Source organism: Pongo abelii, chromosome 1 (assembly GCF_028885655.2).
Source record: "Pongo abelii isolate AG06213 chromosome 1, NHGRI_mPonAbe1-v2.0_pri, whole genome shotgun sequence".
NCBI lineage: Eukaryota > Metazoa > Chordata > Mammalia > Primates > Hominidae > Pongo > Pongo abelii.
In genome coordinates, this window is record NC_071985.2 from 89,306,511 (window position 1) to 89,315,792 (window position 9,282).

At 52.1% G+C, this 9,282-nt stretch overlaps 2 protein-coding genes across 7 annotated transcripts; both read left to right on the plus strand.

The window, feature by feature from the left end:
• The first annotated feature begins 839 nt into the window (after nucleotides 1-839).
• USF1 (upstream transcription factor 1) lies at nucleotides 840-7,464 on the plus strand. Of its 3 annotated transcripts, none has more exon segments than NM_001131808.1 (11): nucleotides 840-881; nucleotides 3,366-3,458; nucleotides 3,858-3,907; nucleotides 4,070-4,185; nucleotides 4,523-4,624; nucleotides 4,888-5,083; nucleotides 5,323-5,410; nucleotides 5,859-5,917; nucleotides 6,061-6,155; nucleotides 6,400-6,528; nucleotides 6,721-7,464. In NM_001131808.1, coding segments are annotated over 10 exon segments (933 nt in total). In that variant the 5' UTR covers nucleotides 840-881; nucleotides 3,366-3,450; the 3' UTR covers nucleotides 6,811-7,464.
• A 98-nt stretch (nucleotides 7,465-7,562) lies between these two features.
• TSTD1 (thiosulfate sulfurtransferase like domain containing 1) lies at nucleotides 7,563-9,079 on the plus strand. 4 transcript variants are annotated; one of them, XM_024244909.2, is made up of 4 exons: nucleotides 7,563-7,835; nucleotides 8,041-8,163; nucleotides 8,639-8,801; nucleotides 8,882-9,079. In XM_024244909.2, the coding sequence occupies exons 1-4, from the start codon at nucleotides 7,760-7,762 to the stop codon at nucleotides 8,931-8,933; spliced, it is 414 nt and encodes a 137-aa protein (XP_024100677.2). In that variant the 5' UTR covers nucleotides 7,563-7,759; the 3' UTR covers nucleotides 8,934-9,079. The 4 variants fall into 4 exon arrangements, with proteins under 4 accessions (XP_024100677.2, XP_003780801.3, XP_024100682.2 ...); XM_003780753.4 differs by having other exon boundaries at nucleotides 8,639-9,079; XM_024244914.2 differs by lacking the exon at nucleotides 8,041-8,163.
• The last annotated feature ends 203 nt before the right edge of the window (nucleotides 9,080-9,282 follow it).

The window sequence follows — 9,282 nt, forward strand, 5'->3', positions numbered from 1 at the left end:
TATGTGCCAGGAACTGGACTAAGTATCCTGTGCTCATAAAATCTACGTCCTTGATTTTATTTAATCCACATAATTCTGGAAGGGTGGTGCTAGCATCTCTAGTTCATAGATGAAGAAACTAAGGCTCAATTAAGTCAAAATGTTTGCCAAAGGTCTCAGAGGTAAGAAGTGGCAGAGATGGGTTTGAAACCTGGATCTGCCTGGCCCCCACGCTTGAATTCTTCCCATTATACCACACTACTACAAATCCATTCAGGGTAGGTCTTGATTGAGAAGAATGGGAATCAAGATTCCTGTCACAGAAGGTGTGAGCCTTTAGAACACTAGAAGCTTTGGGGTCTTTGGGTGAGTGACTGCTGACACGAATAACAAGGAACATATCCAATTCTATGCATGCCCTGATAGGTCGTAATCTCTAGCAGGTAACCTTTCAAAAAGACGCCCTGAGCCAAGATGGCCTCCCAAATAGCCCTTGTTAAAGATGGCGCCTCCGTCGGACGTCCCTCCCTTGATCTCAGCTGGATTCTCTTTTTTCCTGGAATGAAAAAATGCCCTGCCAAGCACTAAGATATTAGTACAAGTTAGTCGTCTCTTTCCCGTTCTTGTCGAAAGTGGCCAGGCCTTCAGCTACCTTCTCCAGGACACGGCTTCTTTCCGGCTTCACAGATAACCCACAAACATCAACTCTCATAAAGATGGGGTGAGCGGAAGTGGGGCAGCTCTGAGTTTGAGTTTATGGGCGGGGCGAGAGCGACACTTCCGCCCCTCACCAACATGGCCGCTGGCTGGAAGTGCGCATGAGCAGCTGTCTATGGGGATACCTAGGTCGGGAGAGGGAGAACACAGTTGGAGAAAATCGGCAGCTGAGACGGCCTTGGCCGGTGAGTGTAGGACCAGGCAGAAGTCTGGAAACTGGGTGGACTGGCAAGGCAGGGCAGCTTTGATTTTGTTTCCGTTTTTCAGGTTAGAGAACACTGCTCGGGAGGAAGCCTTTGTTTTGGGGGAGGGGGCTGTGCTGGTTCTTTATCTCCTACCCTGCTTTTGTGGGCCAAACTCTCTCCCTTCCCCAGAGCGCGAGCGTCCCAGCCCTCCTGCGCTGTCCAGCTGCGCGCCGCAGCCGCCGGCACCGGGCGCTTGAGCTCCCTAGTCCCCGAGGCCCTTTCCTGCCTCCTCCGCGGAGCAGCTGGGGCGCGGGGCTAGACTGCGGGGCTGCGGGGTCACGGCGCAGGCTCCCGGGCTCGCGCCTGGCGGGCGCTCAGCTCCGTAAGCACCTTCTGGTTGGTGAGCCTGCAGGGAGACGCCTCATTCTAAGGCAAGGTCTAGGCGCCTGACTTCTTTCGGGAGTTGATTTTTTTTTCCCTTTGTGTCCAGACTTAGCAAGGGCTCTTATTGGGCCCTTCTGGCCTGAGTGTGCACACCACAACGTCCCATCCCTGTTTCCGTGTCACCGATCCCTAATGCCTAGGAAATGCTTCCGGATGTCCAACTAAGATTTGAATAAGTACCCTGACCCCGTTGCTGGGTGACCTCAGAGACTGCCCCGGCTGACAGCTGTGGCCAATAGAGATGCCTCCTGTGCTGGGCCCTCTAGTTCATTGCCTTCCCCTGCAGTCAGCGCGGCAAGCTTCGCAGGGCATTTCCTCTTCAGGTTTGAAGATGGAAATGTAGGTGGTCCCAAAACACTAGTGCTACTTCCCCTTATCGACTGGGATCTCCTTGCAGCGTTACTTCCTCTGGACGGTTTCACTTTCAGTTCCTTTTTCAATATTTTTCTCGGACGCGGTCTTTCTGAGGCTTATCCACTGAAAATTTTCCATGGATAGGAAAGGTTTGGAGGACCTTATGGGTAGAGAATTTTTAAAAATCTTGCCCCTTTTGTGTTGGGATTATCTTACTGCTTTGTACTGTGTAGCTGTTTCTTTCTGGAGGCATGTCTGCCCAGCTCTTTGTTTTTCGTGCCCTCTGGCTGGGTGTCAGGGTCCTAAGGCAGAGCTTGTAGGTGGATTCTTCCCCTTTGTCTCTTCTTTAGAACCCTGTTTTTTTTTTTTTTACCGCTTCTTGCTCAGGCTTAGTTGATTTGGACTTGTCATAGCAACATTTTAGCAACAGTGTTGTTCTACAGGAAGGCTTGATGGATAAAATAGAGGGTGCTTGAAGAGCATCCACTTGGGCTTTAGGGTTTCTAACAGATTATATAAATCTGGATACCCCAAAACAAGAGTCCTGTCAGTAGAATGAGGCCCAAATGCCAAGTCTAGTCTTTGTGGTCAGGGACATTCTTCCAGTGGTAGTGGGCTTCAGATTTCCTCTTCCTAGGTTTGAAAACAGAAATGTCTTGGTGGACAATATGTGGCTGAGAAACTGGAAGAAGCATCAGTGTCCATGACACTGTATTTTTTGATGGTGGGGCCAATACATGGCCCTTCCTGATTCCCATGAAGCTGCCGTCATGGCAGGTCATAATAGCTTTAATGATCCATTTAGAAATGTGTTGTTGGCTGGGTGCGGTGGCTCATGCCTGTAATCCCAACACTTTGGGAGGCAGAGGCAGGCAGATCACCTGAGGTCAGGAGTTCCAGACCAGCCTGGCCAACATGGTAAAACCTCGTCTCTACTGAAAATACAAAAATTAGCCGGGCGTGGTGGTGGGCACCTATAATCCCAGCTATTCAGGAGGCTGAGGCAGGAGAATCACTTGAACCCAGGAGATGGAGGTTGTAAGCCGAGATCGTGCCACTGCACTCCAGCCTGGGTGACAGAGCAAGATTCTGTCTCAAAAAAAAAAAAAAAAAAAAAAAGAAATGTGTTGTTTCGGCCAGGTGCGGTGGCTCACACCTGTAATCCCAGCACTTTGGGAGGCCGAGGTGGACAGATCACGAGGTCAGGCGTTCGAGACCAGCCGGGCCAACATGGTGAAACCCCATCTCTACTAAAAATACAAAAATTAGCCAGGCGTGGTGGTGTGTACCTGTAATCCCAGCTACTCTGGAGGCTGAGGCAGGAGAATCACTTGAACCCGGGAGGCAGAGGTTGCAGTGAGCTGAGATCGTGCCACTGCACTCCAGCCTGGGTGACAGAGTGAGACTCTGTCTCAAAAAAAAAAAAGTGTTGTTTCTGTCTTCCAGTATAATTATCCACTCTCCACCAGGAGTTGGAGTGATAATGGAGGGATGAGGAGCACTATTTGTAGCATTGCTTTTTCAATCACTGTAGGCCAGTCCTCAACATCAGTATGGTGGAGGCTGATGGTCCCCTGCAGATGACTGGGTTATTTTCCTGGCTATGTGTTCATGGAACCTAAGTTCTAGAACCAGAGATACTGTTCCGTTTCCTAGACTCACTGCAAACTTCATGATTTCTACCAGGACTTAGCACTCAGGCCTGTGAATCAGGAGATACAAAGACCTCCAAAAAAGGACCAGTTCCTCGGATGTGCCCCCTCACAGAGAGATGAAGGGGTGAGTGAAGAAGAGGTAGGGTCTGGGATGAAAGATGGGTGGCCTGGAAAAATGCAAAATGGCCAACAGCACTGCCTCTGGAGTCAGGCAGACCTGGATTCAGGTTCTACTCTATCACTTACTGTGTGATTTGGTTTCTCCATCTGTAAAATGGAAGTAGTGCTATCTATCTGGTGGTGCTGTTTTTAGTATTATTTAGTATTAAATAAGAGTACATGTGATGTACTTAGCTTAGTGTTTACTGTTTACATAGTAAACAGTAAACACTAGTTGTTTATTCTAACCTGACCCAGCTTCTGTTGGGAATGCCAATGAGTTTGCAGCCATATGTTACTAGGTCAGTGAGCTTCTCACTGACTTCTTCTCATACTCTTCCTTTTGTCCTTTCGCCACAAACAGGCAGCAGAAAACAGCTGAAACGGAAGAGGGGACAGTGCAGATTCAGGAAGGTGAGTGCTAGAAACAGAACCAAGACTAAGAACCCATCATGGCCTCCATTCCTTCCCCACCAGACCATCTCCTGTGCATCCTCCTCCTTCCGTGACATGCAAATGGAATGGGGGGAGAAAGGCAGTTAACTCACAGACTTTTCCTTTGTTCTTTTAATTCAGGTGCAGTGGCTACTGGGGAAGACCCAACCAGTGTGGCTATTGCCAGCATCCAGTCAGCTGCCACCTTTCCTGACCCCAACGTCAAGTACGTCTTCCGAACTGAGAATGGGGGCCAGGTAAGGGAGGGGGCCAGGTGGCTGCAGGTGTTATTTGGGGTTGGGATTGAGGGAGGTAATTGAACATGTCTTGGGGAGACCTGGCTTGGAGGATGAGTTGAAAGAGTGGACTGTTGCCGGGGAGGGGGGTGCTAATACTGGAGTAGAGACTGGTGTGAGGTTAGATGTATGCTGAAACCTCTGTGTGGGGAAAGAAGGGAGAATGGCTGAATCCATGTCTCTGAAGGACTTTGTTTTGGGGCCTTATCCAAGGGAAGCTTTATGAGGGGCCCTAGGATTCCCAACACTTAATCTTTTCTTCTCTCTTCCCTCCCTCTGCCTTCCTCTACACTTCTAGGTGATGTACAGGGTGATCCAGGTGTCTGAGGGGCAGCTGGATGGCCAAACTGAGGGAACTGGCGCCATCAGTGGCTACCCTGCCACTCAATCCATGACCCAGGTACAGGATATGGGCTGGGGAGGTGACTAGAGTTCTGAGAAGTAAGATGAAGAAGGGAATCAGTAGGATGGGGGTGGAGCTAGGAACAGTGAGGCATCTAAGGCTGCCTTGTCCCAAAGCACTAGGCTCTCCTTTTCTGGATGTTTCTCTCTCTCTCTCTCTCCACCCTACCTCCCACCCCAAGGGATAGAAGCTGCAGAGTGGTGTAGTGGGAAGAAGTTTTTGACTGTTACCAGAATCAGTTTTCTTGCTCCCCTTCCCAGGCGGTGATCCAGGGTGCTTTCACCAGTGATGATGCAGTTGACACGGAGGGGACAGCTGCTGAGACGCACTATACTTACTTCCCCAGCACGGCAGTGGGAGATGGGGCAGGGGGTACCACATCAGGGAGTACAGCTGCTGTTGTTACTACCCAGGGCTCAGAGGCACTGCTGGGGCAGGCGACCCCTCCTGGCACTGGTGAGATATTGCATAAGGATGCTGGCTGAAAGGGCTAGAATAGGCTGTGGGACATGACTGGTAGGCAGTGAGCCTTCACTCATGACTCTTAATGATCATTAAGACCTGGACAGGCAGTGGGTCCGGGGCTGCTCTTCTATTAGCATGTTCTTTTTAGAGGAGGGGCCCAGGGTCTTCACCTCAGGGCTTGGTGAGGTTCCTACCCATGTCCTGACAGAACCTACCCTGCATCTGCACAGGTCAATTCTTTGTGATGATGTCACCACAAGAAGTACTGCAGGGAGGAAGCCAGCGCTCAATTGCCCCTAGGACTCACCCTTATTCCCCGTGAGTGACCCTTGTTTCTTCTCAGATTCTGTAAGTGGTTTTTTTTTGTTGTTTGTTTAGAGACAGAGTCTTGCTCTGTCACCCAGGCTGGAGTGCAGTGGCATGATCTCAGCTCACTGCAACCTCTGCCTCCAGGGTTCAAGCGTTTCTCATGCCTCAGCCTCCCAAGTAGCTGGAACTACAGACATGTACCACCACCCCTAGCTAATTTTTGTATCTTTAGTAGAGACAGGGTTTCACCATGTTGGCTAGGCTGGTCTCGAACTCCTGACCTCAAGTGATCCACCTGCCTCGGCCTCCCAAAGTGCTGGGATTACAGGTGTGAGACACCACACCCAGCTACCATAAGTGGTCCTAATACCTGCTAAATCTTGTATAATTCCTTAACCCCAAACTTCAATCATGTATTTTGTCTTCTTACTCTGGCCACCCTGGGCTCTGTTGTCAGGAAGTCAGAAGCTCCCCGGACGACTCGGGATGAGAAACGCAGGGCTCAGCATAATGAAGGTAGGTATGATCCGGGTGGAGCTAGAAGCTGTCTGGTGTGATCTCAGCAGTGATGTCTGACGGGAGGAGGGATTAGGTAATTTTACCCCGGGACTTGTGGCGAGTTTTCACTGAGTCACCTTGTCCTCTACTTTGCCCCACAGTGGAGCGCCGCCGCCGAGATAAGATCAACAACTGGATCGTGCAGCTCTCCAAGATAATCCCAGACTGCTCTATGGAGAGCACCAAGTCTGGCCAGGTCATGGAAAGACCCTGGTAGTGGGCAGGATGCCTGAATTCTGTCTCCTGGTATTTTTCCAGAAATGGTAGAGAGAGGGGCGCACATGACAGTAGTTTTATCTCTCCCTGAGGTTCCTGTATCCCTGGGAGATATTATACCACCTTCCTTAGAGGAAAATGAGGTCCAAAGTGAGAACCTACTTTTGGAAAGCAAGCTGGGTATCTGAAATCCTAGTCCTCATTTTGTTAACCTTATCTTGCAGAGTAAAGGTGGGATTCTATCCAAAGCTTGTGATTATATCCAGGAGCTTCGGCAGAGTAACCACCGCTTGTCTGAAGAACTGCAGGGACTTGACCAGCTGCAGCTGGACAATGACGTGCTTCGACAACAGGTCAGACTCCTACCCCCAGTGCAGCCCTTCTCAGTTCTGCTAGCCACTGACCCAGTTTGACACCCTCTACTTTGTTCTCCATGGAGAGGGCTTCATCTTTTCCCCCTCACCAGTGGATGTCTGAATACATTCAGGGGCTTGGAAGTGCCAACTTTACTACCCATTCCCTTTACTGCCTCCTTCCCATGTCAGGTGGAAGATCTTAAAAACAAGAATCTGCTGCTTCGAGCTCAGTTGCGGCACCACGGATTAGAGGTCGTCATCAAGAATGACAGCAACTAACTATGGGGATTCAGGGGCTTTGGGCCCAAGAACTGCAGATAGCCCAGGAGCAACAGCCTAATCCCGTGCCCCTTCCTTCACTGCCCCACTTCTGGCATGGGACAGGGGGAAGTTCAGAAGGTGTGTCCTTGAACTGAGGCCCTGTGATATGGCAGCCTGCAGTGGTGTGAAACACACAATGTGGACGTGCACTGACAGCCTTGCCCACCCCCACCATGCAGCCCCTGGGCCCTTGTGCTCCTCTTGCACACTGCATGTGCTGTCTCCGTGCTGGATACTGGACACACTAAACTGGGGGGCTTGTCCTGTGCTTGCTTAGAGTGCCCAGCAGAGGTCTGCTGACAGGTGATGCTCTGGCTTGCCCCAGGACTCTGGCACTTCCATTGGTTCTTCCTTTCCCTGGAGCTGAGGTTTAGATGTGCACCCTGCGGCTCAGGGGAGCAAGCTTACACAAGAAGTGGGGGAAGGATGTTTAGCAGTGGCTGGTGCCCATGAAGAGGAGATTGGCCAGCGAGAAGCTGAGGCCTATGCAGACATCTCTGGAGCCAGAGAGAACAACAGGCAGGGGCCCACTTGGGGCCTTCCCCCTTGTGGGGGTCGTTTTTTTTCTTTCTTTTTTTTTTTTTTTTTTTAAGATAAAATTGTTGAAAGCCACAGTTGTCTGTTTTTCTTCCTTTTGTGGGCCACGGGCTAGAAGGGAGGGGCACATTGCTTTTTGACCAGTAAGGGCTGTGCCAAGTTAAGGGTGGGGTGCTGCTCCTGCATTTATTACCCGGAGTCCTGGTTCCTGGGCCAGACCGGTGTGTCGTTTTTGGCCCACGCTAGAGACTGTTAAGGGCTTCTGCGGTGGGTTGGTGCTAGAGGCGCCGCGAACAGGTGCTGCGGGGGCGGCGCGGGAGGCGGTGCCCTTGCTTCCGGATCCGGTCTGAGCTCTGCGAGGGAGCGGGAGATGCTGCAGGCGCCGAGAGGGCGGGCCAGGGTCGCATTTCGGAGACTCGCGGTTGCTACGCGCACCATGGCTGGAGGTACCTGCGGGGGTTCCTGGGTCCGCGGTCCTCTTGGTCCCCTGGGTTGAGGCGTGGCAGGGAGTGGGGTGGAGGAGCGAAGGGGCGTGGCTGAGGGGTCTTTGTGCACACCCTAGCGGGGAGGGGCGCTGCCAGGTGAGGGGATGCCATGGCGGCCGTGACTCCTAGGCCCCCTCTCCTGAAGGCTGTCGCGCCCCTTCCTCAGCGCCCACGGTCTCGCTCCCTGAACTCCGTTCACTCCTAGCCTCTGGCCGGGCCCGGCTCTTCGACGTGCGCTCTCGCGAGGAGGCGGCAGCTGGGACCATCCCAGGGGCGCTCAACATCCCGGGTATAGGGTGGAGAGGGGACGCCCAGGTGGTGGAATAGAGACCGTTCAGGAGGTTCTTTGCCAATGGGACCTCATTTAGGGTGGAATGGGGAAGGCACTGATTATGAGGGCCCTGCATTCCCGGAAGCCAGCTCTCAGCTTCCGTAGGAAGGACTGATGGGGGGCGGATCTTGGCATCGGAACTGGCCCATCCAGTTTGAGAAGACAGCAGGCGGAGAGGAGAGGGGCAGACCAGCTTCTCTTCACCTCCCCAGGTCTGGACACCTGAGGGGGCATCCCGCCCCGCCTCCTCACAGCTTGGGGAGTGGCTTGCATTCAAAAGTTGTCGGTTTCTTGTCCTTGAAATTGGGGTGGGGGTAGGGGATGGTTATCATATGTTGTTTGGGGGCCCCCAGGACCCAGCCTTTCCAGGCCCAGCTTCCGAACCCGAGTGCCAAATTGCTGGCTTTCCCTTCTACCCTCTCCACTCCTCCAGTGTTCGAGTTGGAGAGTGCTCTGCAGATGGAGCCAGCTGCCTTCCAGGCTTTATACTCTGCTGAGAAGCCAAAGCTGGAAGATGAGCATCTCGTTTTCTTCTGTCAGATGGGCAAGCGGGGCCTGCAGGCCACGCAGCTGGCCCGGAGTCTTGGATACACTGGGTACGGGGAGGTGTGGCTGCTAGCTGGGAGGTGTTGGGGACTGCCTGTCATTCCTGTCTCACGCTTCTTTGTCTCCACAGGGCTCGCAACTACGCTGGGGCCTATAGAGAATGGTTGGAGAAAGAGGGTTAGGCAGGAGGCAGCTTACTGATTGCCACCCCCGGCCCCTTAATGGCCACCTTAACTAAGGGTGTGAAAGGGCTGACTTGGTGAATTGGGCAACTCCTTATAGTGTTGTGCACACAAAAGCATCAAATAAAGAACATTTGATCAAAGTATTGGAAGCGCTTAATGTGTCAGGTGGACTGAAAACAGTTCTAATCTTTAGACCTCAATTCAGCCCTGGATCATCATTTCGCAGCATTCATCAGCTTCCCCCTAGCACTCCCCACATGCAACATTCTAGTAGTTTCCTGAGAGGCTACAATGTACAGTTCTTCTAGAATAGCTGTTTTCAGCCCAGAATGCACATCAGAATCAC